Here is a 27,128-nt window from a genome sequence, read left to right as displayed (position 1 = left end):
AGCATTTCCATTTTACACTGGGCCCCTGCAAATTATGGAGCCAGTCCTGGCCCTTGTTAAATGCAAAGTCCTGGGCCCCACTCAGGCCCAGATGAATCAGAACCTCAAGGGATGAGAGAGAGAGAGCAGCGTTTTCAACAAGCCTCCCAGTTGGAGAGCTGACTCAGAAGGTCCTTGCTCAGCCTGGGGTGAGTTGTGCAAGGAAGGTTTTTAACCTGCACTCCTGAGTCCCTCCATGAGTGGTACTTCTGTGTGGAATGGTGCTTTCTCTGACTTCTTTCTCTCTCCCATCCTCATACCCCTTTCCTCTCGGCCCAAACAACTTTGTTTTCGTCTGCCTCTGCCCTTGGCACCATCCAGGCTTGGTATGCCGCCAGGTCATCTTGGAAACATTGGATGCTCATCAGAGTTCTTCCCTCATTGTTAATTACAGGTTCTGCCCTTGGCTTCTTCCTCAGATAACATTTTCTCTGTGTTTATTAATGATTTCTCACCTTACTGCCAAAGGGTGGATTTATCTATCCATCCAGTAAACACTCACTTCTTACAGTAGGCCAGGCCCTGTCCTAGGTCCTGGAAAAATGGAGAGAAGCATAAATATCCTTGGTGTCACACTGCATACACTCGGCTAGAGCGTATGAGAAGACACTCAGGGGCTGATATTTTAGCCCTGAGACAACACAGATGAAGTTGCTTGTGCTGAGAGTTAGGGACCCAGAGTTTTGGAGAGTGGTACTCTGCTGTATTCATACTTCCTCCCCTGGGCCGCCTTCTGCAGCCAGAGGTGGGCAGCAGGTCCTGCCCTGAGCCCCTGGCCAAAGAGGTCCACTCAGAGACTGTTGGACTCCCTCTTTCTGTCCACAGCTCACTCTCTGGATCAATGACAAGCTGCTAACATCTCAGGATGTCTCCTATGACGATGCAAGAAACCTGCAAAACAAGTGGGCAAAGCACCAGGCATTTATGGCAGACCTGGCTTCCCACCAGGGGTGGCTAGACAGCATTGATGCGGTAAGTGAGGCGAGTGGTGAGTGCCGGGGGCTCTCTGCTCAGATGTGCGTGCCTGAATGGGGCTTCACGCGGGGCATAGGCACCGTCTGAACCTTACTGGACAGTACAGAACCTGCAAGTGAAAAACTTCTCTAATTAGTAGTCCAGCCTTCAGAGCTCCTGATTTCTCCAGTCCTGTCAGGCCTGGTCAGAAGTGGTGCGTCCTCTAGGGCACCTGAGTCTGGAGACAGTCCAGACACTGAGGATACCTGAGGGAGTGCCTCAGCCTCTGCTGCCCCCAGGACACCAGTTATGTCCCTGGGCCTCCCATTATCCTCACCAGGGCCCCAGCACTGTCCTGCCCGAGGGCAGGGGGATATGGCAGATGAGCAGAGTGGTCCAGGGGACCATGGGTCCTCATCGTTTGGATGGGCAGGACCACCAGGGAGTGGTCATTCACACCCCTCATAGATGGGGGACCCTAAGAGGATGACCCCCTTATAACGGGCCTGCTCCAGAGCCCAAGTCAAAATGTAGCTGGTGTTTAATCCGGGAATCCCTTACCTTTGCTCCTCCCTGCTGTGGCTGTCCAGGAAGAAGCAGGCGTAGTAGGGTCCACACGGGGCAACATCCATAGTGGTCGAAGGTGCAGACTCTGAGCCAGACTGTCTGACTCCTCAACCTCCCTGTGCCTCAGTTTCTTCATCTGAAAAATGAGGATAATAACTACCTACCCAAGGGAATTGTGGACATTAAAGCACTTAGCATACATAGTACTTGGCACTTATGGGGCATCCAGTAAATATTGATTGTTATTAGCAACATATATTCCTAGGCCCAAGTCATATCATACCGTATCCACCTGAAAGGCATTTATGCAGGTGAAAACCCAGTAAGACAAACCCAGTAACGAAAAGATATCACCAAAGGCTAGTGCACAGCCTCTGGGAAGACAGTCGAGAGAGTGGCGGCCTTTCCATGCTGGCTGTACCTGGATGGATCTTGAATCTTTTTTTTTTTAATTAAAAAATAATTTAACATCAGCTGATCCTGGTCTGCAAGAACTGCCCATACTACAGTCTCCCTGAGTCCTTTGCCCCAAACACACCCCTCCCTGTCACACCTTCTCCTGCCAATGACTCCGAGGGTGCAGAGTCTCTCAGTGGAGCCTCACCTGAGTTCTAGGCAGATTCTGCACCTCCGTGACCTCCCCTCGGTGAACCCCCGGCAACCCCACGGAGCAGGGCTGCTTCAAGGCTGCCGGGCCTCAGAGGTGAGCCCTCCTGCTTCCCCACGCAGGAAGGAAAGCAGCTGATGGAGGAGAAGACCCAGTATAGAGCCCTGGTGTCCCAGAGGCTGGAAGACTTGCACCGGCTCTGGGATGAGCTTCAGGCCACCACACAGGAGAGGGCCCAGCACCTCTCAGCTGCCAGGAGCTCCTACCTGCGCTCACAGACCCACGCTGACCTCAACAAGTGGATCAGCGCTATGGAGGACCAGCTACGGTCTGATGACCCGGGCAAGGACCTGACCAGCGTCAACCGGATGTTGGCTAAGCTGAAGGCACGTGAGTGGGTTGTAGACTGGGAAAGTTGGACTAGGAGATCTGGGGGAGCAAATCTGAAACCTGAAAGTACTCCTTCTGTTCCTCTGAGCTGGGCTTGAGCAAAAATGTCTCCTGGTTCATAACCCATCTCCTACTCCTTTGCAGTGGGTAAGAGAGGGATCCTGGGTTAAAAATAAAGCATGCACGAGAAGTATAGGACAGGCACTTATGGGAAGGATGAGTGGGGGCATCCAGGGAGACTTCCTGGGGGAGGCTGGCCTTTAAGGATGGATAGGATATGGATGATGAAGAGGACATGGACTACCCAGGTGCCAAGGCTGTTACTAACAGACTCTGTCCCCTTGTGTCCCAGCGTGTGGAGGACCAAGTGAACGTGCGGAAAGAGGAGCTGGGGGAGCTGCTTGCCCAGGTGCCCTCACTGGGAGAGGAGGCAGGAGACACAGACATGAGCATCGAGAGGCGGTTCCTGGACCTCCTGGAGCCCCTGGAGAGGAGGAAGAAGCAGCTGGAATCATCCCGAGCCAAGCTGCAGATCAGCAGGGACTTAGAGGATGAGACAGTGAGTTGGCCGCAGACCTCACCCCCAGGGGCTGAGCCGGCAGCTGCCATCAGGATGACTGGCTGCTGCCCAGGGTGGTTCTTAGCACATGTCTGGTCCTCTCGCCTCCTGATCTCAGAGCTGTTGTGATGATTACATTAAATATGAAAGTGAAGCCAGTGCTTTTTGGACGGTAACTCAGTCACAGACTTTGGGACAGACAGACTTGGGTTCAAGACCCACCTATATTACCTTCCCCTTGTATGACCAGAAGCAAGTTATTTGGAACTTCAATTCAAAATATCTGTGTGTCCCTATCTGTAAAATGGGGACAGGAGAGAGCTCTGTCTGACCCAGGGTGAGTGCTTGGAAGAGGGTGGCCATGACTGTCACCAGCTGACCCCTGCCTTCTGGTCTCTGTAGCTCTGGGTGGAAGAGAGGCTGCCTCTGGCCCAGTCAGCCGACTATGGCACGAATCTGCAAACTGTGCAGCTGTTAATGAAGAAGAATCAGGTGAGTCCTGCTTCACCTGGTTAGTCCCCCCACCTGCACCCTCCCTGCCCCTGCCCTGCGCAGGGTGGAATGCCCAGCCCTGACCTGCAGAAGGCCAGCACCAGCAAATTATTGTTCTTGTTGGTAGCTGTGGGGCCCCCAGATCCCGTAAAAAGAGCAGCTTTGGTGATGGCAGAGAGAATTCTGGGAAGTCCATGGCAGGGCCAGTGCTGGTAGGGGGGTGTCCAGATGCTTCGGGATTTGGAGCCATTCAGACCCATCGGAGCCTCGGTGAATGCAGCACCCTGGCCTGGGGTGTCATGTGCTTTATCGCTTCTGTATCCGTGGCCTCCCTGAAAGGAAGCCCATTAGCTCCTGGTTTCTTTCCCAAGACTGATTTGCACCTCTTCCAGGACTGAGCCTGGCTGGTTGGGTATCCTCAGGGCAAGTAGGCCCCATTTCTTCTGCCACATGAGGATACTCATGGGAAGCCACTAAACTTGGTCCCTGAGCCTATTGGAGCAACATCCATTTGCTCTTCTGCTCTTTCTTAAGCCTGATGGGTCATTCCTGAGGCCCCGGTCAGACTCCTGGAAGTGAGCAGATGCAATACTTCCTCCTGTATCAGGAGTACAAGCATCCTCTCGTATCTTCCAAGAAGGCCAGCTGCATGGGCTCATCGAGCCCTGCTCTTGGGCAGAGAGTGGCCCTTCCTGCCTGCTCTACTGTCTGGGTCAGGAAGTGGGGGGCGCCACAGCCAAGAGCAACACGAGCCTGCAGACTGGTCCCCGAGAAGAGCAGGGTGTCCCAGCACGCCAGGCAGCATTGCAGCTCCCTGGGGAAGAAAGGCCGTGGCAGCAGGTACTTCCTCAGAATAACAGCAGCTGACATCTGCTCACAGAGCCCAGCGACTGGGCACGCGGCTGGGTTACGTTCAAAGAGGTGTCCGAACGGTTCCTCAGACCTTTGCTTCCAGTTGACGTGACCTAGTCACAAAGGCTCCAGTGTGCACAGGCAGGGTCTTGGGCTAGAAGGTAGTAGGTAGGGGTTCAATTAATGCCACAACCTGCAGTTACAGGAAGGAGACTGGTAGAAGATAGTACCCTGGGGCCGCAGTTTCTTCAACTATAAAATGAGCTGACGTCAGTCCTTCCAACACCAAAGACTTTGGCTCTGTCTGGCCTCGGTGTGATTGCCAAGAGACTCTCAGCTCCCCTGGATGAAGGTTGCTATTTCAGGAAAAGGGCAACACAAGTATCTTTTCCCTAACCAAGAAGGGAAGACAGTCTCTTGGCAGAGCATGGCTGCCCTAGCCAAGACTACGCTAAGCTAGATGAGCTACAGCTTAAATCTCATTTTATCATTCCCTCTATTGCGGTGGTTCTCAAACTTCAGTATGCGCCAGACTCACCCAGAGGGCTTTGTTAAAACACAGTCGACCAGGCTCCATCTCAGGTCTACTGATTCAAACTCTGGGAGTAGAGCCTGATAACTTGCACATCTACCAAGATCCTAGGTGACGCTGATGCTCTTGGTGTGGGATCCCACTTTGAGAACCACTGCTCTAATGGTTATCCATTGCAACTAGAACCAATCCTGCAAGGTACCACATGAATGGTTCTTGGCTTGGGCTGCACAGTAGAATCACCTGGAGGGCTCCCTCCATGACAGTGTAAGCTTTATGAAGGCAGGGGTTTTGTTGATCTTGTTTCCATGTTGTCCCTAGAGCCTAGAACCAGACCCAGGACCTAGGAAATAACTTCATAGCTCTGTGTTGGACACAAGAATACATCATAAGGAAGCACACTGCACAGGAGCCTAGAAAGGAGTTGCTTAAAAAGAGAGAAATAGATTTTAGGATCCCTTGCAGAAGTTATAGGATCTCAGGGAAAGAAAGAGGCACACAGAGCTGACACCGTGGATTGTTTGAATTCAACTGCACAGACCATGAAAAATTGTCAGGATTGAGATTCCGAGTATAAAGGGTAAGAAGGCATTTCGGCAAGTTAGGTGACTTGTGGCTCTCGCTGGTTCTGTGTATTTTCAATGCTGACAGTCCCTGTGTGGCTTGTGTGTATGCCCTCCGGATGGTTTTAAAGGCCGCGGGGACATTGTAGAAAGGGAGGAGATGAGGTGTAAGGAGCCGAGAGCCCACATGCAAAAAGCAGCGAGGCCCGGGCCTCTAGGACCCCGAAAGTGAGCCACACATGGGGAATGGCCCACCCAAGAAAAAGGCGACCCCATCACCAGAGAGAGGAAAACGCCCTCTTCATGACCAAATGCTTAAACAGCAAATAATACAGAGCTCACAAAAGATTTAAGAAATAGAAATGGGGGGTGGAAAACCAAAATCCTAAAATCTGAGCAAGGAGCCACCATCAACTCTTGTCTCCCACGGAGCCAGAGGTGCTAAAATAAGATATCAAAGGCCATTTAACAATCGTTCTCCGTTCCTCCAACCCGTCCGGCTAAGAAGCAAGCTGTGCTGAGACGCAGGAGGACTAGGGAGCAGGGAGAGCCCCGCTCAAAGGCCAGCACTGCCACTCACTGGGCACGAGTTACCCCGCCGCGGGCTGCCCTCCCCACCCTCCCCTCTCCAAAGGCTGCAGGGGTGAAGGCAGGGGGCACGGACGCGGGGCGCTGTGCGGTCAGGGCCAGTTTTTATGGCCACTGCCCGCTCCACACTCACTTCCCAGAGCGGGGGCCTGCCAGAGGTGCCGGAGGTGGCCCTGGGTGACCCACTGCACGTGGGCCCGGCCACCCTCCCTCACCTCCCAGCCCTTCCCCTCCGGCCACAGACGCTGCAGAACGAGATCCTGGGCCACGCACCGCGGGTAGAGGACGTGCTGCAGAGAGGGCAGCGGCTGGTGGAGGCGGCTGCGATCGACTGCGGGGACATGGAGGAGCGCCTGGGGCACCTGCAGGGCTCGTGGGACGCGCTGCGGGAGGCAGCGGCCGGGAGGCTGCAGCGCCTGCAGGACGCCAGCGAGGCCCAGCAGTACTACCTGGACGCAGGCGAGGCCGAGGCCTGGATCAGTGAGCAGGAGCTCTACATCATCTCCGACGAGACCCCCAAGGTTGGCCGGGGCTGGGAGCCAAAGCCAAGAGGAAGAGCTGGGGCGGGGCAGCCAGGGGCCAGTGACACACTGTAAGCCCCCGTGTACGGGGACACCCGCCACAACGTACGTCCTGCAGCCAGGTGCCCCATTTGCCGACTTAGATGTGATCGAACCCAGGATTTCCCCACCTTTTTGGTGCCATGGATTCTGTCCTGAGGGGCTACCGGGAGGGAGGGAGACATGAGCTGAGGCGTCTCTAGGGAAGTTTTCGTGGGGTCAGAAGATTGGAGCTGGGCCTGGGAGGGTAGGTATCAGAAAGGAATCAAGAGGAAGGTAGGGTATTGTTGGGGAACGAGTAGCAGGAAGGACTCGTGCCCCGTTCTCTTGGGAGGGTCCCACGAGCCTGGCTGCAGCCGCCGCCCCCGCCCCCACCCCCGTCTCAGGCGCCTCCAGGAGCAGGTGCCCTGAGAGTCGCTGCCTCCTAGGACGAAGAGAGCGCCATCGTGATGCTGAAGAGGCATGTGAGGCAACAACACGCGCTGGAGGAGTACGGAAGGAACATCAAGCAGCTGGCCGCCAGGGCCCAGAGCCTGCTGTCTGCGGGCCACCCTGAGGGGTGCGTGTGCTGGGTCGTGGACATCAGGCCAGGGGCCCCGCCAACCAGGATCCCTTCAGGTCCAAGTGGGAAAACAGCAACAGTCTTGGGGATAACTGGGTTTGAGGCCACTGCTTTCTGGACTGCTGGCTGGCCCAGTTCCATCTCATGCCTTGGTTTTGCATGAGGAACTTCAAACAGGGCCAACTAAGGCCTGGTTTGCAAAAAGATCAGAAAATGGAATAGCGAAAGTACCCTCTTGGTGAACCAAGAGCTCCAATCTTTTGAAGAATTAGATTATGCTAAGAGACACTGAAGAGTAACTTTGCTTTTCTCTTTATGGTCCAGAAGGTACTTCAGGATCTCCCAGTGTCCCAGCAAAAATCCTTACATAGGCATGAAGGTAGAAAACCTACACCCATCTAGTATGTGGGTCTGCCTGGGCCAGACACGACAGGCTGCACCCCCAGGCATGGCCTGGTCCTCAGCTGCCTGCAGGGCATCCACAGCCATGGGGCTTCAGCAGCCACCCCAATATCTCCCAAGGAGCCCCAAGAATTGAGCCCCTGGTTCTACAGGCCCCATCCCTGCTGCCTCTAGAGCTGGGCTCACAGTGCTGCTCCATCAGCCTCCTTGGGAGAATAATGGAGGAGTTCCCTTTTGTCTCCCTGAGCTTCCCCGAGTGAGAGAAGTTGGTGGGAGGCACCCTGTCCGGAGGGGACACATTTCGGTCATCCCCTGAGGCATTCTGGTCTAAGGGATGGTTTTTTTTCTCCCCAGCACTTCCCGGGAAAAGCTGCTGTCATTTCTCCTAGTTTCCTTTCCCCAGCTCTCCCTGCCATGGGGCTGGGGAGGAGCAGATCGGCCCCTCTGAGCTGGCTGCTCTGTGCTCTCTGACTTCGTCTCTGAGTGCTCTCTGGTTTTGAATTCCAGGGAGCAGATCATCCGACTTCAGGGGCAAGTGGACAAGCAGTACGCAGGGCTGAAGGACATAGCCGAAGAACGCAGGCGGAAGCTGGAGAACATGTATCACCTGTTCCAGCTGAAGCGGGAGGCAGATGACCTGGAGCAGTGGATTTCAGAAAAGGAGCTGGTGGCCTCTTCCCCTGAGATGGGGCAAGACTTTGACCATGTTACAGTGAGTACTCACGGTGACTGCTCTCTCTGTCCTCCTCGAAGGCCAGAGACGCAGGAGCAGTCATGCCAGGCGCGCGCACGCACGCAGTGCTACACAGAGATGGAGACGCGCCGGCGTGAGCTCAGGCTGCCCTGGGGAACTGTGGCCCCAGGGGGTGGTGGTTCCCGCCCTGCGGAAGTCTGCAGCTGGGGCGATCACACCACCCCACCCCTGGGCCCCGGTAACCGCCTTTCTGTTTCCCCCACGTCCAGCTGCTCCGGGACAAGTTCCGGGACTTTGCCCGGGAGACGGGGGCGATTGGGCAGGAGCGGGTGGACAACGTGAACGTCGTCATTGAGCGGCTCATCGACGCAGGCCACAGCGAAGCGGCCACGATCGCCGAGTGGAAGGATGGGCTGAACGAAATGTGGGCGGACCTGCTGGAGCTCATTGACACGCGCATGCAGCTGCTGGCCGCCTCCTATGACCTGCACCGCTACTTCTACACGGGCACGGAGATCCTGGGCCTCATCGACGAGAAGCACCGAGAGCTGCCGGAGGACGTGGGGCTGGACGCCAGCACCGCCGAGTCTTTCCACCGGGTGCACACGGCCTTCGAGCGGGAGCTGCACCTGCTGGGCGTGCAGGTGCCTTCTGTCCCCTGCTGCCCACCCCCTCCCCCACCGCCCCATCAGGCTCCAGGGACCTGCCATCCACCTCTTCCCCAGGGGCCCGGGGGTGTCACCCTCTGCAATGGACACCAGAAAATTTTGCCTCTTTAGAAAGGCAGCAGCTCGGGCTGCTGTGGGCGGGAGCTGTGGCCTTCGGTCGTTCTTTAGCTTCAGAAGTAGTTCTTCAAACTGAAACCTCACAAAAACCCAAGGCATAAAATACCTTAAAATGCTGTCTCTGGTTGTGCAACAGGGCTCCTAGGGAACACATATATGGTGCATTTCTAGCACCAAGTACTGGTATCGGCATTACGTTTAGTCACTGACTGCTCATGGCCACGCTCTGAGCTAGGTACTAACATCATCTGCACTTTATAGACAAGGAAAGCAAGGCACAGAGAGTAAACAAGTTCCCCGGAACGTGTGGACAAACAGTGGAGCCAGGATTCAGATCCTGGTGTCCTGGCGTCCTGGCTCTAGACTCCATGCCCTTGGCCACCGGGCTGTTCAGTCTTTCTACATGGGAGCTGGGGGGACCCCAGGATCTGCTTAGAACCCCTCCTCCCATCAGTGGGGTGGCCCCCGAGGCACCTCTGCAGGCCCACAGGGCTCCACAGAACTTGGAGTGATGGAAAGGGTGAAGGCAAGGGGACCCCCCCTGCCGGAGCCTTGGCAGCCTTCCAGAGGCCCCAGGAGAGACGGGCTGGCTGTGGAGCCCTGCACCCAGCCAGCGGGGTTCAGGGATAGGACGCCAAGGTAGGTCGGGCCCTCGTTCACTCAGAAGAGGACCTCCTAGGAATTTGTCATCCAGCTGGAGGTGAGGCCTGTTGCGGTCCTTATGCTTTGGGGGTGCCAGAGCCCCTGAGGGGGGCGCAGCCCATTGAAGTCTCAGGAATGAGGCCTCATTGCACTGGGCCCGGCCTCAAACAGGGGATCTGGTAGAGCCCCTTCCTTGACAGGCAGCATGCAGAGTGGTTAAGAACAGGGACTCCAGTCTGCACCCCTCTTCTAGTGTCAGTGACCTCAGGCCACTCACTCAGGCTCGCTGTGCCTCAGTTTCTTCATCTCAAAAACAGGGATCACAATAGTACCTCTTTCATAGGGTGCCTATGAAACATGCCTGGCACGTAGTTACTCTTACTACAGTACTTCTGGGGAGATCAAAGGGCAGAGAGTCCCTTTCACTCCCATATTCTCATCAAAGCCCAAAAGATGGCTTGGGTCCATAGAGGCCAAAACGAGGAGACTTCCCCCCCAGCATTGGTGGGAGGCTGAAGATCTTGCCTTCCAGAAGAGCCCTGGGGAGGGAGACCTGGAGGAGACAGACCTCTTGCCCATCAGAGGCCCAGGACACATCTTTCTAGGGAACAATGTCCGGTTTTGCCCAACCACAGGTGCAGCAGTTCCAGGACGTGGCCGGCCGCCTGCAGAAGGCATACGCTGGGGAGAAAGCAGAGACCATCCAGAACAAGGAGCAGGAGGTGTCTGCCGCGTGGCAAGCACTGCTGGACGCCTGTGCCGGCCGCCGCACACAGCTGGTAGACACGGCAGACAAGTTCCGCTTCTTCGCCATGGCCCGAGACCTCCTCTCCTGGATGGAGGGCATCATCCGGCAGATCGAGACCCAGGAGAAGCCTAGGTAAGGGGGACATGCTCGGGGCCGAGCCTCAGCCAGTCTGTCCCCAAGCCTGGCAGACCAGGCCGCTGCCCTGGGCCTCCTCCTTGGCGGGACCGTCTTGGACTGTGGGGGCACCTGAGGCTGGGTCCAGGCAGAAACAGAGCAGCTCGGCTTCTCCTGGGAGGACCAGCCATCGCAGAATAACGGGAGCCTGGAGAGTGGCGAGAAGGACGTCTGCCGTTCAGACCTGACGGCAGGGCAGTGACCCCAGCTACAGCTGTCAGGGAGAGCAAGCGCTCCACGCATCCAAAGCCGCGTGCATCTGAGCCTGTGCATCCCCACCCCCCACCCCACCCCCGCCCAGTGCTGGGACGAGGCGGCTGTTCTCCCCAGGCTCCAGAAGGAGCTCCTTGTCCGGGGCGCGGGGCTCATGCCCATCTCTGTCCCTCTGCCCTGGAGTGCCCATCCTGACGGCCAAGACTTTATAGTTTCCATCTTGATTCAGAATGCGATTCACATAACATACCATTCAGCCACGTAACATGTCCCATTCAGGGGTTTTCGCACGATCACCGGGTACAACCCTCACTGCGGTCTAAGTTTAGAAAACTTTCATCACCCCAGAAAGAAGCCTTGTACCCACTAGCAGTCATCACCCCACAATTCCCTCCTCTCCCCAGCCTCTGGCAACCACGAATCTGCTTTCCATCTCTCTAGCTTTGCCTGTGTCCTAGACTCGTCATAGAAGGGGACTCAGACAATATGTGGTCCTCTGTGACTGGCTCCTTTCACTTAGTGCAAACCTTTTAAGGTTCGTCCATGTTGTAGCGAGCATCAGGACTTCATTCCTTTTTATTGTCAAATAATATTCCCAGGCTTCTTTCGGGGTCCCTGAACCCCCAACCCATCCCCTGCCCACTGACCAACGGAAGACACTAGGGCATCAGCGTTCCCACTGGGGCTGGGCTGGCAGAGGACCCCCTGGCTGGCCAGAGAGAGAGGAGGAAGTGGGGTCAGACTCCCAGGCAGGTGGGGGGCGGCCCTCTCTGGTCTGGACTTGGCATCAGGCAGGCCAGAGTCACCCCGAGTTTCCTTCTTCCCCAAACTCCCTCCCCAACCCATGGCCCGCCCACCCCCCAGGGACGTCTCCTCGGTGGAGCTGCTCATGAAGTATCACCAGGGCATCAGGGCAGAGATCGACACCCGGAGCAAGAACTTCAGCGCCTGCCTGGAGCTGGGGGGGTCCCTGCTGGAGAGACAGCACCAGGCCTCGGAGGAGGTGAGAGGACAGTGGGGTGAAGAGGAGCCCCTCCCTGTCCTTGCCTGCATTCCTGCCGGGCCACACAGCTTCCTGGGAGGGAGCTCTGGGCCATGGTTTCTCTGAAAGACTCTTTCTTTCACTCCTGGAGCATCAGGGCTGTGTGCAGGCCCAGGGACGAGAGCCCCAGCAACCCCACCCAAGGTTGGCAGCTTAGTAGGGGAGAGCAGGCTCATAACCCACCTAACCACCCACATGTGTGCATGCTTTGGCGTTGGCAACACCCATGTCCTAGGAGAAGCACACGTGCCTCAGAGAGGTTAAGTAACTTGCCCAAGGTTGCACGTCTGGCAAGGGGAAGGGCCAAGATGTGAAGCGAGGTCCTTATGACCAAACCCAGCATGCTTTGCAGGACCCATTTGCACACCCCCTCAGACAAAAGGAAGGTTTACCAAAAGCCTGAGCTATTCTCCCTTCCTTCCCACAGATTAGGGAGAAACTGAAGCAGGTGCTATCCAGGAGGAAGGAGCTGGATGAGAAGTGGGAGAACCGCCAGGAACAGCTCCGCATGTGTGAGTGCACCTGCGACCCAGAACTTGGGAAGGGGGGCAGACTCCTGCTGAGGTGGGGACAGGGAGGAGGTGAATTTCACTGCCTAGAGAAGAGCCCCCAGAATGCCACCCATCAGCAAGGTTCTGGGGCCAAGGGCCTCGGGCGTCCGCACAGAAGAGCCACCTGGACACACTGCTGGCAGCCCACCTCTTACCAGCCAGCATGCCCTCTCCCTGCCTGCCCTCTGCCCCGCCTGGGTCCAGGCAGAACCTGAGTGGCTCGGCTTCTACTGGGAGGACACCGCCGCCTTGTGCCAGGTGGTGTCCCTGTAGCCTGGGGAGGGGTCAGGTTAAGGCTCTGGCGCTTCCCACATGTTTGATCTGAAGCATTTCAGGCACAGAGAGAGCTCTGTCTCCTGCAGCTGGAGACTAAGGAGAGGTGGAAAATCCACCACTCCTGACTACACACGAGCCAGGAAGGCCTGACGGCCCCCTGGTTGCTTGTGCACGATTATGTGGGGCAGCCAGGGGCTGGGAAGAGGGCGTTCAAGGCCAACGGCTGCTCCTCAAAAGGAGACATCTGAATTATATTTTGTTTTCAAACTAGTGTTTGTTCTAAGTCATGTGTTTTTCCAATATAACTATGGGTAGGGATGAGGAAACCCTCCCCCCACATGGCATGGGATGGAGTGGCCTCAGGCGGCAGGGCACCGCTGAGCAGGGTGTCCACGTGGTTCGGGGACCCTGTCAGGCCTCCTGCCTGGCCGCCAGCCCCTTGTCTGCGGAGCGGCCCACTGCTGAGTGCTAACAGGCCCTTGGGCCTGTGGGTGGGTCTGTGGCTTGTTCCCCGTGGCAGTACTGGAAGTGTGCCAGTTCTCGAGGGACGCCTCTGTGGCCGAAGCGTGGTTGATCGCCCAGGAGCCCTACCTGGCCAGCCGGGACTTTGGACACACGGTGGATGGTGTGGAGAAGCTTATCAAGAGGCATGAGGCTTTTGAGAAATCCACAGCCACCTGGGCCGAGCGCTTCGCCGCCCTGGAGAAGCCCACCACGGTGAGCTGGGAACGGGCACTGGGAGGCCCCGCAGCTGCGCCTCGGGTGGGGGATCCCAAGTCAAGAACTCTGAGCCTGTTATTAGGCACCCACGGACAGTGTAAAAGGCTTGGTGAGGGGCAGAGTGGGAAGGAAATAGGAGACGTAGAAAGTACTTCTGAATGCAAAAGACAAAGGGGTGATTTCTAAAAGAACAAACACCAGGTGTGTGGGGAGGCATCTTTAGGGAAAGCTGGTCTAACAGAAAGCAGGCTCTTCTCTGTGGCTACTCTGATACCCTGGGCCTTTCCTTCCCCTTAGCTTGAGCTAAAAGAACGCCAGACCCCAGAGAGACCCGAGGAGGAGAGTGGGTAAGTGTGGGGAGGGCCAGGCGGTGGATTTAGCAGGAGCGTTCTGCCAAGGAGGATGGGTGGGAAGGGGGAGGGAGGGTACTTTTCATCAGAAACAGGCCCCCTGACGTCTTAACAATACCTGGGCCACTAGCCAGAGAAATCTGGAGTGTCTGCAGCCTAAAGGCGGAGAAGAGCTTTTGTTTCCCCCAAAACACGGGTGGCCTGAAGGCCTGGTACAGCAGAAACGCCCCCCCCACCCCACCTGCCCCGTTCTGGGAGCCACCTGAACACCTGCCCCAGACGCCATTCTGCCTCCAACCATGTCCATTTCTGAAGGGTCTGCCGTACGTTTCGGATTAAGCAGTTCCTTGCTAAGTGCCTTTGCCAGGAGGCCCGGACCGGGAGAGAGTTGACATGTTCCTGGTGGGGAGAGTGGGAAGCCAGGTCCTAGGGGTAGGCATTGGCCTTGGGGAGATGGTTTCTAAAGGAGGGCTATGTCTTCCATAGACCTCAAGAGGAAGAAGGCGAGACAGCAGGGGAGGCTCCCCGAGGTCCACATCGTGCAGCTACTGAGAGAACGTCCCCGGTCAGTTTCCTGTCCTATCTGTCTGGTTCCTGGGAGTCCTTGCTGCCAGAACCCTCTCATCCCTACTAGGCTCAGCCGGGGCAGAACGCGAGGACAGGCACGCACCACCCACGCTTCCAGACTCCGCCTTCAGATCAGTCTTCTTTTTTACTTAGGTTTCCTTAATTTCTAGAATAATTCCCCTCCTCGCTTCAACCCAGAAGAAACTGACATGCCAGCCCACTGGCATGACTCTTACTAGTTTGATTTTATCTAGTCTAATAAATTTTATTGTATAAATACATCACCATCTACATTAGGAGAAACAGTTGATCCAGGGAAGACTTATTTTTATATACCATTCTTCTCCCATTTTCCCTCTCACTCCATCCTTAACACAGCATGCCCTACACACACATTCACACACACGCGCGCACACACACACACACACTCTTTCTCTCACACATGCACAGACAGACCATCTGATCTCGCCTGTCCCAGCCACGGGCATTCAGGGCAGTGAAGGGGGGACACCCAACCCTCTAGCCCATCCCTCCCTCCTACACAGAGCACCCTCCTCTTTGCTCCCTCCCCCCCCCCCCCAACTCCGGGCCTGATGCCTGTGGGTCGGTTTGAAGGTGGAGCTGGCTCTGAAGCAGGAGTGAAGGAGAGCCCCAGGGCTTCTGGGTCACAGGGCCAGTCCCCCCCCCCTTGTAGAAAAGGAGGGTGCAGCAGAGACCTGGCTGACGGAAGTGTTGGGAGGGTCCAAGACAGACCAGCTGCCGAAGGCGTGGGGCACATGGCTTCAGGAAGGAATAGGTCCATTAACTGAAAAGACCCAAGGTGCCCGTGCAGGGAGCCAGGGAGGCTGTAACCCCGATTTTGGAGAAATGCCCTGGAGAGCAGCTAAGAAGAAGACAAGACATCAGCACGTGCCTTGCATGGCTCCTCAGTGCATGTAACCCTACCTGTGCAGCTGCCCGATTGAGCTTGCATGAGCCTTTAGGGAGATTGCTGTTATAGGTGGAAATTTCTGATACACCGGCCACCCCAGAAAAATGCACATACAATGAGTCTTTCCCATGCGGAATCTCTGTCAGGTCTGTATTTCGGCCGTTCTCACACTTCTGAGAGTCACACACACACCCTCTCCCACGCTGAGCTCCCTCTGCAGCCTCCAGCCTGGCCAGAGTCCTCCCTTTCCGAGCTGCACCAGCCCGTCATGTCCAGCAGAGGGCATTCCTGGGCTCCCGATGGAGGGCCTCTCCCAGAAGTGCCCTCTGAAGCTCCCATCAGCGCATGTGGGGTCTCTGGTGGACTTCGTCCCAGCCCCTTTTTCCCAGAGACAGCCCCTACTGGAAGGAGAGAGAACTCTGGGGGCTGGCCCGAACTGTGGACGCTGGGGCTGGGACTGTCCCCCACGGCCCGCGCTTCGGCTGCACATCCCTGTGTGTCTCCGTGCAGTGGTGTCCCTGGTCTGCGGGCTCCTTTGTGATCTCCTGCGCGACTCCGTGGTTTGTCATGTTCGTCTGTGTGAATGTAATTACACGTGCATCAGAGCTGCCTCCGTCCAGCACCTGAATGTCACTGGGTTTGGGGGAATAAAATCTGCTTGGGCCTGAGCATCTCTGGAAGGAGGGAATGAGCCTACAATGGAGACCCTTCCCAGAGAGCCGGCCACTGCGCCAGAGGGGGAGATGCCTGGGTTTGGTACAGGAAGAAACCAGATGGCAAATCCAATGAACACCAGGCCCGAGGCCCCAGGCCTCATGGAAACAGCCACGAGGCTGCTGCTTCTCCTTTCTGAGCCCTTTGCTGGGCTTTATGAGGATCTCCAAAACTCCACAGGAGGGCACAATCTCCAATTGGTCTTGGGTCTGAGAAGAGAGGACAATGGGTCCCATGCAGGCTGGGACACCTGTGCAGAAACCGCAGGCCTGTCCCGAGAAGGGCTGACAGTGTGCTGCCCCTTCTCTCCAGCCTGGCCTGGGGCACGGTGGCTCTCCTGCTGTCCCCTGTGTGTGTGGTCCGGTGTGGGCGCCCTGTAGAATAGATCCATGTGGTGTTGCTTTCTGTGAAACCCATCACTAGTGCATGCTGGCTTCCTGCTTGGGGGAGTGGGTGGGAGTGGACCAGGCACCTGAACCCCTGCCTAGCCGGCTCCACACCCTGGTGGGGGGCAGCCTACCGGCCCCAGCCCAGTCCTCCCCTTCCCGGGTGCGTCCATGCTGTTCCACGTCAGTCTTTTCCTCAAGCACATCATCGTACAATGAATTGTCTCCCTCACCACTTTTCCACATTAGAGCACGTTCTGGTAAAAAAAAAAGAAACAAAAAAAATCCATTCATACAGGTAAGTGTGTAGGTGTGTGTGAGGCCAAGCAGAAAAAACAAGGTATCAAAAAAGCCAAAACTTCTGGAGTGGAAGTCAGGACATTGCGTCCTAGTCCATGATTCTGCTGGAGCATTCCTGCATGATTTTAGACAAACCACCTAATCCTCCTGGGTCTCCTCACCTTTATAAAGCCCTCTCATAGGGATTACAGAAAGCCCAGGACATTCCTGTGTGTCAAAAATGTACCTAAGTAAAGGGAGAGGCTGGGAGAGTTGGGTTTCCCCACTTTCCTCAGGTCTCATCCTTAGTTCTAAGGAGCCTGTTCGCTTGTCGGGTGCTAGTTGGTGTGAGGCTGGAGATGGGAAAGAAGAGGTAAAGGGCTGGGATATTTGCCTTTGTCCTTGTTTGGGGAAGAGAGGCAGGGTTGGGCCTCAGCTCCTGCGGAGGTCTGGACCCTGAAGATGGCCCCAGGGTGCTGGATGGGGCCTGGTGGCAGGCTGAGCCATTCCCCTTCCTCTTAGTGCCTGGGGCACTGTCACCCTAATACCCCCTGCCTTGTGTGTCTCCCCTTCATCCCAGATGTGGCTCTGGAAAGGGCTTGGGGGTCTTGTCAAGCATCCTCATCTTCCAGACCCTGGGTGCCTCAGAATCCCAGGTGTAACATCTGTGGTGAGATGTGATGATCGATTCCACGGAGGGAAATTGCAGGGGATCCAAGTCCCTCCAGGCTTAGGGGGCCCCAGCCAACAGCGCTGGGTGTCTTCTGCACACCGCATCTGTTTCTTGGCTTTGGGGTGGGAATTGGGGCCTGCTTGAGGAACTCTCCCAGCGGGGCAGCTGTGACTAGTGAGAGACATCCCTGACAGGGACTGGTGTTCCTAGGGGCTGTGACAAGAGTCAGTCTTCAGGGTCACGGTGGGGGTAGTCATGCCCTGCCCGCCTCAGGGACGTGAGGCTACTCCAGAAAGCAACTGCTGGGTGCTGTTCGTTATCAGGCCCCTTCATCAGGGGGTCAGGGAAAACTCTTACCCAAGTGCAGCTCACAGACATCACTCTTAGTGTGACCCTTCAAGACTGCCTGCCCCTGGCTGCCCTGGAAAGGACTGGGCATCTCAGCAGGGACAAGGGAGGGGAGTCGAGCCACCCAGGTCCCTTGCCTCTCCCATAGTCTCAGAGGTTGCTGTGGCTTCAGGGAAGTAACCAGCCCTTGCAAATGTGAGGGACGTGCCCCAGGCGCTGGAGGCGCTGGGTCGCAGGCACTGGGTCACTGCCAGGATACCTTTCAGACTGGCACCCCCTTGGCCAGCTGGGCAGCTCCCCTCAGAGCAGCCTCCCTGGTGGGCGGCCTGGAGCTTTACTCAGCGGCCAGAGGCCGGGCTCCGCTGTCCTTGGATGGAAGGGATGTGGGTGTGTGTGGAGGGAGCAGCTGTGTTTCTTCTTGCCTGAGCACGCTTTCCCGATCCTTCCTCCCCCACCCTGTGAGGCCCAACGGAGCTGCCGCTTCAGGCATTTTCAGCCCATGCGAATCATATTTGTTCATAATGAGCAGAAGGGGCCTGGAAAGGACTCTGTTTTCCCCTAAACCTGGGCATGGCCCCGTCTCCCCAGGATGCCTGAATCCGCATTGCCGGGGGTGGGGTCTGCCGGCCATCTGGCACTGCACCCTGATACTCCAGGCTCCGTCTGGACCTGTGTCCCCCGCCCAGCTCTCTCTGCTGTGGCCACGTGTGATCTTCCGGGCCCGGCTGCTCCAAAGTTCTTTTTTAGGCTGCCCCTAAATTCTTTCTTGCAAGCTGTGTTTCAGAGCATCCCAGATACTGACGGACTCGGGACGGAACCCAGTTAACATTGGAGGCGACCTCAGAAATGGGGTTTGAAGCCGCCAACTTAACCACTGGGCGTCGGATCTGGATGGGGGAGTGGGCATCTTCTCTCTCTAATCTTTCTGAGTGGCTGGCTTAGAGTCACCATGGGATGGAGCGGCCACCAGCTTCTCCAGGGCAGAGGGACCAGAAGAGCCCACACTGATGGCAGGAATGGTGAAGACCGCTCCCAAGGAAGCCTCATTCTCCTCCCGCCCATGATGGCGGTGGACCATGTCTCCCCATCCCTGTCTGAGGGGACCCTGCACATTCCCCTCTCCTCTTTCCTTTCCCCTCACTTCACCTGGTGCCCTCCCACCCCCATCATCTTCCCTGGTGTCCCAGTTGTCATCTCGGATGGATGACTGGCCCCCGGGGTCCGGTGTGGAGCCACACTGCCCCCCGTCCCACCTCTCATGAGAGCCCTCCACCCCAGCCACTCCTGCCTTCCTTCTCCTCTCTGTAGGCATTTGTCTCTGCTCACCCTGAGTTGCCATCTCTTCATTTCTTCTTTCAACTCAACAAAGCATCTCTTTTTCTTCTCTTGTAAACAATTGTCTTCTGAACTGTCTTCCCAAGCTGCCTGCCCACAGTCCTTCCCACCCCTTTCCCAGAGGACAAGCGCCCAGACATCAGACACTGGGGGAGCATGCAGTTCTCAGCAGCAGAAGTGGCCGGCTTCCCCCACCTCTGTTTCAAAGCCTTGTTGGATTGCCTCAGGCATCGGGCCATAGGTCTCGTGTGGCCCCACGCCCCTCCTCCGGCCCCTTCAGGTGTCCTCTGACTCATCCCACATCAGCGGGCTCGGCTTATTTCAACCAAGAACTGCGCTGGGTAGATGCTCTCCTCCCGAGCAGTAGTCCCCGCCCCTCGTGCAGCAGGATTCCGTAGGAAGAGCTCGGAGTTTGGGACCAGACAGATCTGCTGCCTCGACTTTCCACTCACTAGATGTGTGGCTGAGCAAGCTGCTCATTTTCCCTGACCCCCCTTTCCTGAGTCTCTAAAATAGGGGTGGTGATGATGCCTGCCTCACAGGTGTATCATAGAACTGGCATCGAGGAGAGGACCTCAGCCTTCATTTTTCCCTTCATTTTTTCTCTGTCCCTCGCTGCAGTCCTTCATCTCTTAAAAGCAGCCTTCTCCATATGAATGCCAAAGCCCTCCCAAACCAACCTCCCTGGAGTGCCTCCCCCTGGACCCGCCTACGTACACATTCCAGGCTCAGTCCTTGCTGTGAGATCAGTGGGCAAAAACCATCACATCTCAAGGTGGAATGGTCTCTTCCCAGGATGCACCCTCATGCCCTGGTTCTCGCTTATCAGCATCTCCTTTAGAGAGAAGCCCCCTCACTTGTGTTTCCTTGCTTGTTAATACATCTGGGTTCACCGAGCATCTTCTAGAACCTCCAAAACACCCTGTGGTCCCAAGCCAGGTGATTTTTCTCGTGGGAGTTCCTCATCTCTGTGCTGTCTTCTACACCAGCAGCTGGCTGGGCCTGGAAGTACACCTTCAACCCCTTTAGTCCAGAGTAGAAATGTACCCATCTTGCCCCCTTTCTTCTCCCCTTCTTGAACCTCCTTTGTGGCCCTCTGCCTACTTTGCCTGCCCAAGCCAGCTTCCTAGCCAGGCAGGACCCTAAAAGGTCAAGCTTACAAGACTCTGAAAAGAGGTGGCCATCCCCTGCCCACCAGGAACTGAGGCCTCTGTTTGACTACAGTCCTGTGAGATCCTAAAAGCCTCTCCTGTCCATGCCCTTTCCTCCCCTGATGTCCCCCAACCCGCAGCCAGTACTGCCTGTCCCCTGCCCTCCTCTGACCCCACGATCCCAGCAGCCGGCACACGCACACCTTCCTCTCAGATGCCCCCACTTCAGCCACCTGTTCCCCAAAGCGAAGAACCTGGCTGCACCCTGCACACAGCACCGCCCCCGATGCCAGCTCCCACCACGGCCATTCTCCCTCAGGCTGTCACTCCCAGTTATGGGCTAGACTGCCCAGCTGCTCCAGCCTGCCACCGAGAATTTCCTCCAGGCCCCCTCTTTCAGCTCCTCCGGGTGGCGTCTCCAGGCTCGGCCCCCTCAGCAGTGTAGGCGTAATCTGTGCATCGTCCTCATGAGCCGGGGCTGAAGCAGCGGGCCTCCTGCCTTACAACAGGGAGGACAGAAGGGACTCAGATCATCTCCTTTCCCAGGGCCCTTTGGCAGCACCTGCCTGTCTCCACAGCCACACGAGTAGCCAGCCCTGGGCCCCAGCTTCTCACCTAGGACCCCTCCCGGTGTCCTGCTCTCCGCTGGTCCCACCCTTGTAGGGCGAGGCAGGCTCTCGAATCCGAGTATGGCACGGTTCCAGGGGCAGCAGGAACACGGTCCCCACCTCCTGTCCCTCCCCTTCGCTTTCTTTTAGAAGACAGCACAAAGCACATTTACCCCTGGGGCCTGGGAAAGGAAGGTCCTTCTGGCCAAACCATGCCCCATCTTTCTCACCTGTGGCTCCTCCCTTAGCCCTGGAGAGCAGTTCTGCTTCCCTGGACCTGGGGGTGCGGGGCGGGGGGCAACAGCTGCCAAACACTTCTCTCACCCTCTTTCTGGGCTCTTCCTCAGGCCTTGGCCTTCTGGGCAAACGGGACAGAGTGGCTTTTAAATTGTCTCCACATGAATAGTCAAGAGCACAGAAGAAATCTTTGCAGACATTGGAAAACCCCCTTTTCCAAAACCCATGACCTGGCCATTTAACTTTTGACCTTGACGGCCATGGCCTCTGAACGTCCCTGCTAGGGAGTGGGGGTGAGGCACTCAGGAGGAGGAGGCAGAAGAAAGGTTAGGATGAAGTTGGGAGGCAGGCCTGGAAAAATCTGCCTTTATTTACAGGGGACAGTTCCAAAAAGGAAGGAGAATGGCAGTATGGGAAGAATATGGGAAGACACAGTCCCTAATGAAACCAGTCTGCAGAGGGCAGAGGCTGAGCAAGAGAGGCACACGCGGTCGTGAGGGTCTTCTCTGACCCGCCCCTCCCCGGCAGGTGCAGGGAAAGCACTGGCCCATGACCAAGAGGAGCAGTACAGCCAGATGGAGAGGTGGGGATGAAAAGAGGCTTCACTTTCTGCATTAATAATCCACCCCCCACCAAGCTTTATACCCAAGTCAGAAGGGTGGCCTGATCAAGTCCACAGAAAAAGCCCAAAGCCAGGCACCCAGGCCCCCAGTCTCATCCCTGCCAATCTTGCCCTTCCTCCCTCTGGGAGGATGATCCTGGTCTCTAGATCCTTGTGGCCAATGCTAGCTCATTGCAGACACTTGCAGATACAAGTACTACAGTTGAGTAAAGATGAGTGTGAGCCACAGTTCTCGTGGGGCTGTAAGACAGGAAAAAATGAAAGACCTAAAGATGTGATTTAAAAAAAAAAAAATCCTTGCCTTCTAATTCTGGAGTGCATGCTCTCAATCACTTCTGATACTTACTTGCTGTGTGGCCTTGGGTAAATCACTTAACCTCTCTGAGCATAGATTTCCTTGTAAATTGAAGGTATTACGCTAGGTTAGTGGTTTTCAAACTTTTCAGTCCTGTTATTTTCTTTGAGAGATCTTACTGGAACTCCAACTTAAAACTGTGTATTGGACAGTCCTGATTTGATGGGACCCAAACATGACCAGCTTTGCCTTTCTTCCAGCCATGGCATCAGACATCCGCATTGAGCCTCTCCTTCCATTGCTTTACTATCATCTCAGGCAGTCCTCGGTCACCTTCAACTGTTAGAGTCCACCCAGTGTGTCTCAGTTTACTACTTCAGTCCGCTATCCCATGTCACGTCCACCTTCTCCCATCCTCCATTTCTCTATTTCAGGTTTGACCCGTGGTCTGAAGGACCCACAATGGGGAGCACAGGGTCTTCGCTCTTCTCTGGCCCCTCCAGGCCTCCACCTTCAATTGTGGGGCAAGCAGCAGGGAGTAGCAAAGGGGGCGGTGTCTCCTGCCTGGGGCGGCCCTGGTCCTCCTGGGCTGCCGCCCTTGGTCCTTCAGTCCAGACATGGCCAGCTCCAGGACCTGCAGGAGCCCTCCCACCCGGTGCTGTAAGGTCTGCGGCAGGCGGGCCTTGGAGACAGGGCTCTGACGAGCCAGCTCGAGCTAGGCTGCCTTCGTTGGTGCTTGGCACACAGAAGACCCGCCTGTGCCCGACCTGGCCGACCTGGCGGGGGGAAGCTGGCTACCCCCGCTGCTCCCTTCTGTCCTGCCTGCTTCTGTGGTAGGGGGTGGGCACAAAGGCAGATCACGAAGGCCTCTGCAGATGGGGACCGGGAGGCCTGCTCCCCTTCTCGTGGACATCTGCCTCCACTGGAGGCCCCTCACTGGGCTGGGCAGGGGCTGGAGCACCCCACGCCCCCCAGGGAAGTGCAGGGAGGTAAAAGCCACAGCTTTTCCGGGAAGCAGGGACTCCTTCTTTGGGGATTCTCAACTTCAGCTGCTCATTAGAGAGTGTGAAAAACTTATTCAGAAATACAAATGTTCTGACCCTGCACCAGGGTGTATTCTGCTAAAGCTCCTGAGGTGATGGTAAAAGGCAGCCGGGGTTAGGAAGCATTGCCCTACTCCAGCAAATCCCAGTCCACTGATGGGAGCAGGACCAGTTAGCCCTACACTGCGACCTGGGAGGACCTAGGTTCTCCCTTTGGAAGGTGGTAGAGGAGACTTAGGGCCCGTCCCCTTGGCCTTGGGGCCTTAGACACAAGCAGGTACCAGCAGAGTCCCCATTCAACATCCTATTAGACGTTTTTCACACCTGTGTTAGCAGCACAACCCTTCGTAGGAAATCTTGCCGGAGCCCACATTTAACTCAGTTGGAGTCCCTGTTGCAGCAGGGGGAGGGGCCGGAGCCAGGCAGTGAGCCAGGGCTTGGCCAGCAGCGTTGGCATTTGAAACCATCACCCAGGCCCCTCAGCTGACTCTAAGAACCTCCCTCACTGTGTTCAGGGGGCAGGGAGTGGGGATGGAGCTGGAGGCGTGGGCAGAGTCGAGGGAAGCTGAGCAGGTGGCCCCACAGGTCAAGGGAGAGCCAGACAGGAACCAGGCTGGGGGGTTGGGGGGGCGCTCAGGCTTCCCAGTCCTGCCGGGTAGCCACCCCTGGGTCTGAACCCCTAGCAAGGTGTGCTCCTCCCGTATGCCCCTGAGCAGGGGGAAGAAGAGAGCCAGTGGCCTCAGGACCTGCAGCCGCCACCCCCTCCGGGGCCGCAGGAGAAATCCAGTGGGGATGAGAGGCCCGCCACCGAGCCTCTCTTTAAGGTCCTGGACACGCCTCTGAGCGAGGGTGATGAGCCTACAACGCTGCCGGCCCAGCGGGACCACGGGTACAGTGTGCAGATGGAGGGCTACCTGGGACGCAAGCATGACCTGGAGGGGCCCAACAAGAAGGCATCCAACAGGTGTGTGTGGGACGGGCCACCTGGTGGAGGGGTAGGCGGCTCCCAGGGACTTCTCCCCCTACAGAGCCTCGGCAACACGGGCAGGGGAGGGGAGAGGGTGCCTTCTGCCTCTTCTGAGAGCTCCCGGGCACCTGGGCATGATGGGAAAAGGCCTGAGTTCAAATCCTATACCCTTGTACAAGTTACTCAGCCTTTGTTTCCCCATTTGTAAAATGGGGATGATGGGGAGAACCTGCCTCTTTGGTACAGATCCCAAGCCTGGCAGAGTAGGTTCTCAGTGAACACTCGCGGTTATTCTTATCCCAGGGCTGGGTAACAGGTAGGTAGGTCTTGGCAGCAACAACATATCCTTGATCAAGTCCCACTTTTTAACCAATCTGGGCCTGTTTCCTTAGCTGTAAAATGGGAGAGGAGAATAGGGTTGGCATACGTGCCTTCTGGTGGTCCCTCCCAGTGCTGTCCTATAGCAACTCTGTGCCCCTGAGGAACTCATTCGAAGGCTATGTCCTTTCCTGGCCCTGAGGCAGTTACGTCCTTGAGTTCAGTCTGTTCAGGGCTGCTTCTACCCAAGGTCCCCGGGGGCCTGTGTTTCCAGGCAGCATTCCATTCGCAGGGACACTGGGCAGCATCGAGAACCAGCCATATTCTCAGGGCCAAGTGGCAGCATACAGAGCCTGGGCTGAGGGGGCTGGGGGTGGGACATGCTAAAGCTCATTCAAATCCCAAAAATGAATTTGGGGGCCCAAGCACCCTGAAGAAGTTTATTATTTATACAGAGTCCACCTTCAGAAAAGGGGAAACTAGCATCTACTGAGCACCTGCTATGTGCAAGGCATTGTTAGGACTGATACCATCTTCACAACCACCCTGTAATATCGAGGTTTCTATTTCCCGGAAAGAGAATCAGAATTCCAGGGAAGTCATTTGTTCGAGGCAGGATTTTACTCCAGGGCCCAGCTCCTTCTTAGCAACTGCCTGACTTGGGCTCCAAGCTCAAAGAAGGTGGTGAGGGCTACGGGAAAGATCGGAGCTTTCCTGGAGGATCTTTCTCTGGGTGTCAGAAACCTGGGCCCCGTAAAACGGCTCTGCAGCCAGCCCGTCCTGTAGAGGTCAAGTTCTCTCTTTGGGCTTGTAGTCTTTCCTATGAGCCCAACAAGCTCTCCACCTTCCTGCCCTCCAAAGGGAGGAGGAGGAGGAAAAGCTTGCCCTGTCCCCCAGCCTTCATTCCTGTGAAGGGTGAAAAGGCGCCCCGTTTCCCATGGCTCGGTCAAGGAGCTCAGGTTTGCCAACCCATGAGCTTCTAAGCTTGTCACCAAACATCAGTTGGGCCTGGATTTGCACAAATGTGTTTCTTTAAAAAGTGCTTGTACAGTATGCCGGGCAGATCTCAACAAAATGAAAAATAACCAGAACAAAACGCTGCTCTGCTCACTTCAGTTCTGTAGTGAGAATCACATACACTCATGGGTGAGAAGGGCTTTGAAAGTTAAGTTTACACTGTTGGTCTTAGACTCACTAATCCTACTTTTAGAAATGTATCTCAAGGTAAGATCAGAGTTATAGCGAAGATTTACACATGAATGTTTTACATTGCTGTTTAAATTGCACCATTTAAATTTCCAGTAATTACGAGGTCCACCAATAAAGGGATTATTTATATATAGGATGGGATACCATCTAACAATTCAAAATTATTTTTAGGAAAGATTTGAAGAATATGTGAAAATATTCATGATACAGCATTAATCTTTTTTTTTAGATTTATTTATTTTTAGAGAGCAAGTGGGCATGAGTCGGAGGGGCAGGAGAGGGAGAGAGAGAATCTCCAGCAGATTCCCCCCGGAGCCTGGAGCCCAACACAGGGCTCGATCTCAGGACCCTGAGATCATGACGTGAGCTGAAACCAAGAGTTGGATGCTCAACCAGCTGAGCCACCCAGGCACCCTGATATAGTGTTAATTTTAAAAGCAGGATATGAAAAAAATAAAAGCAGGCTATGAAATTGAATATACAATATAACCCAATTTTCGTTATATATGTGAATAGAAGAAAATGTGAATATGTGAATAGAAAGACTAGAAGAAAATACATAAAATGTTGACAAAAATAGCTAACTTTTGGTAGTGGAATTACATGCAGATGATTTTCATTTCCTTTTCTAACTGTAAAATGTGTTACTATTTATTGGGGCAAAAATGGTATAATTTAAAAAAAAAATGGCAAAGCTGTTAAGAATTGATTGCAGAGGTGTTGCACCCGGACGTGCGTGACGAGCCGGCCGCTCTCTCCGCAGGTCCTGGAACAACCTCTACTGTGTGCTCCGGAACAGCGAGCTGACCTTCTACAAGGACGCCAAGAACCTGGCGCTGGGGGTGCCCTACCATGGGGAGGAGCCCCTGGCCCTGAGACACGCCATCTGTGAGATTGCGGCCAGCTACAAGAAGAAGAAGCATGTCTTCAAGCTGAGGTAAGGCCCCTCCCGGCAGGGCCCCTTCCCTGGCGGCACAGTTTGGCATTAGTGGCTGGACGGGAGTCCCTTGTAGGGGACCAGCTCCATGCCTCAGCTGCCCCTCGGGGACTTCTCAAATCAAAGAGGCTTCGAGTCCAGATTTTCACCTCTCAGCAGGTGCTGTGCTGCCTGTGAGGGTTCTGGTCCTGGGAAGGCTCTGGGTTCTGGCTCCTCTCCAGCCAGAGGTGGCTGCAGAGCAGGAAACCCTCTTTTGTCTTAGGCTGAGCAATGGCAGTGAGTGGCTCTTCCATGGCAAGGATGAGGTAAGTGCAGGGCGGCCTCACCCAGACCCCAAAAGACCTCAGAGGGGCAGATGTCTCCCTCCCCACAGAAGTCCTAGGGGCAGCCCCCTCCGTGGTGGCCCATGACCCTCCCGCCCTGCAGGAGGAGATGCTGTCCTGGCTGCAGGGCGTGAGCACCGCCATCAACGAATCCCAGAGCATCCGCATCAAGGCCCAGAGCTTGCCCCTGCCCTCCAGCACCGGCCCCGACGCCAGCCTTGGCAAGAAAGACAAGGAGAAGAGATTCAGCTTCTTCCCCAAAAAGAAGTAGCCTCTCTGGCGCCCCGCCGGCGGGACTGGGCCGTGTAGGGACTGGCGGGGTG

The 27,128-nt window shown here is 55.9% G+C and overlaps 1 protein-coding gene across 1 annotated transcript in view; it reads left to right on the top strand.

Moving 5' to 3' along the window:
* Nucleotides 1-27,128, top strand: part of SPTB (spectrin beta, erythrocytic) — a 119,022-nt gene extending 91,894 nt beyond the window's left edge. The window contains exons 19-36 of the mRNA XM_032405305.1: nucleotides 865-1,011; nucleotides 2,290-2,553; nucleotides 2,910-3,116; nucleotides 3,519-3,608; nucleotides 6,386-6,664; nucleotides 7,132-7,262; nucleotides 8,175-8,379; nucleotides 8,631-9,005; nucleotides 10,424-10,668; nucleotides 11,788-11,926; nucleotides 12,393-12,477; nucleotides 13,313-13,509; nucleotides 13,810-13,859; nucleotides 14,349-14,427; nucleotides 23,768-24,015; nucleotides 26,309-26,482; nucleotides 26,745-26,787; nucleotides 26,909-27,128. Coding sequence (XP_032261196.1) covers nucleotides 865-1,011; nucleotides 2,290-2,553; nucleotides 2,910-3,116; nucleotides 3,519-3,608; nucleotides 6,386-6,664; nucleotides 7,132-7,262; nucleotides 8,175-8,379; nucleotides 8,631-9,005; nucleotides 10,424-10,668; nucleotides 11,788-11,926; nucleotides 12,393-12,477; nucleotides 13,313-13,509; nucleotides 13,810-13,859; nucleotides 14,349-14,427; nucleotides 23,768-24,015; nucleotides 26,309-26,482; nucleotides 26,745-26,787; nucleotides 26,909-27,076 — 3,126 coding nt within the window. The 3' untranslated portion in view covers nucleotides 27,077-27,128. The remainder of the gene's footprint in view (nucleotides 1-864; nucleotides 1,012-2,289; nucleotides 2,554-2,909; nucleotides 3,117-3,518; nucleotides 3,609-6,385; nucleotides 6,665-7,131; nucleotides 7,263-8,174; nucleotides 8,380-8,630; nucleotides 9,006-10,423; nucleotides 10,669-11,787; nucleotides 11,927-12,392; nucleotides 12,478-13,312; nucleotides 13,510-13,809; nucleotides 13,860-14,348; nucleotides 14,428-23,767; nucleotides 24,016-26,308; nucleotides 26,483-26,744; nucleotides 26,788-26,908) is intronic.

Source organism: Phoca vitulina, unplaced genomic scaffold (genome assembly GCF_004348235.1).
Source record: "Phoca vitulina isolate PV1807 unplaced genomic scaffold, GSC_HSeal_1.0 scaffold7, whole genome shotgun sequence".
In the NCBI taxonomy this organism is placed as follows: domain Eukaryota; kingdom Metazoa; phylum Chordata; class Mammalia; order Carnivora; family Phocidae; genus Phoca; species Phoca vitulina.
This window is presented reverse-complemented; position numbering and strand designations above follow the sequence as displayed.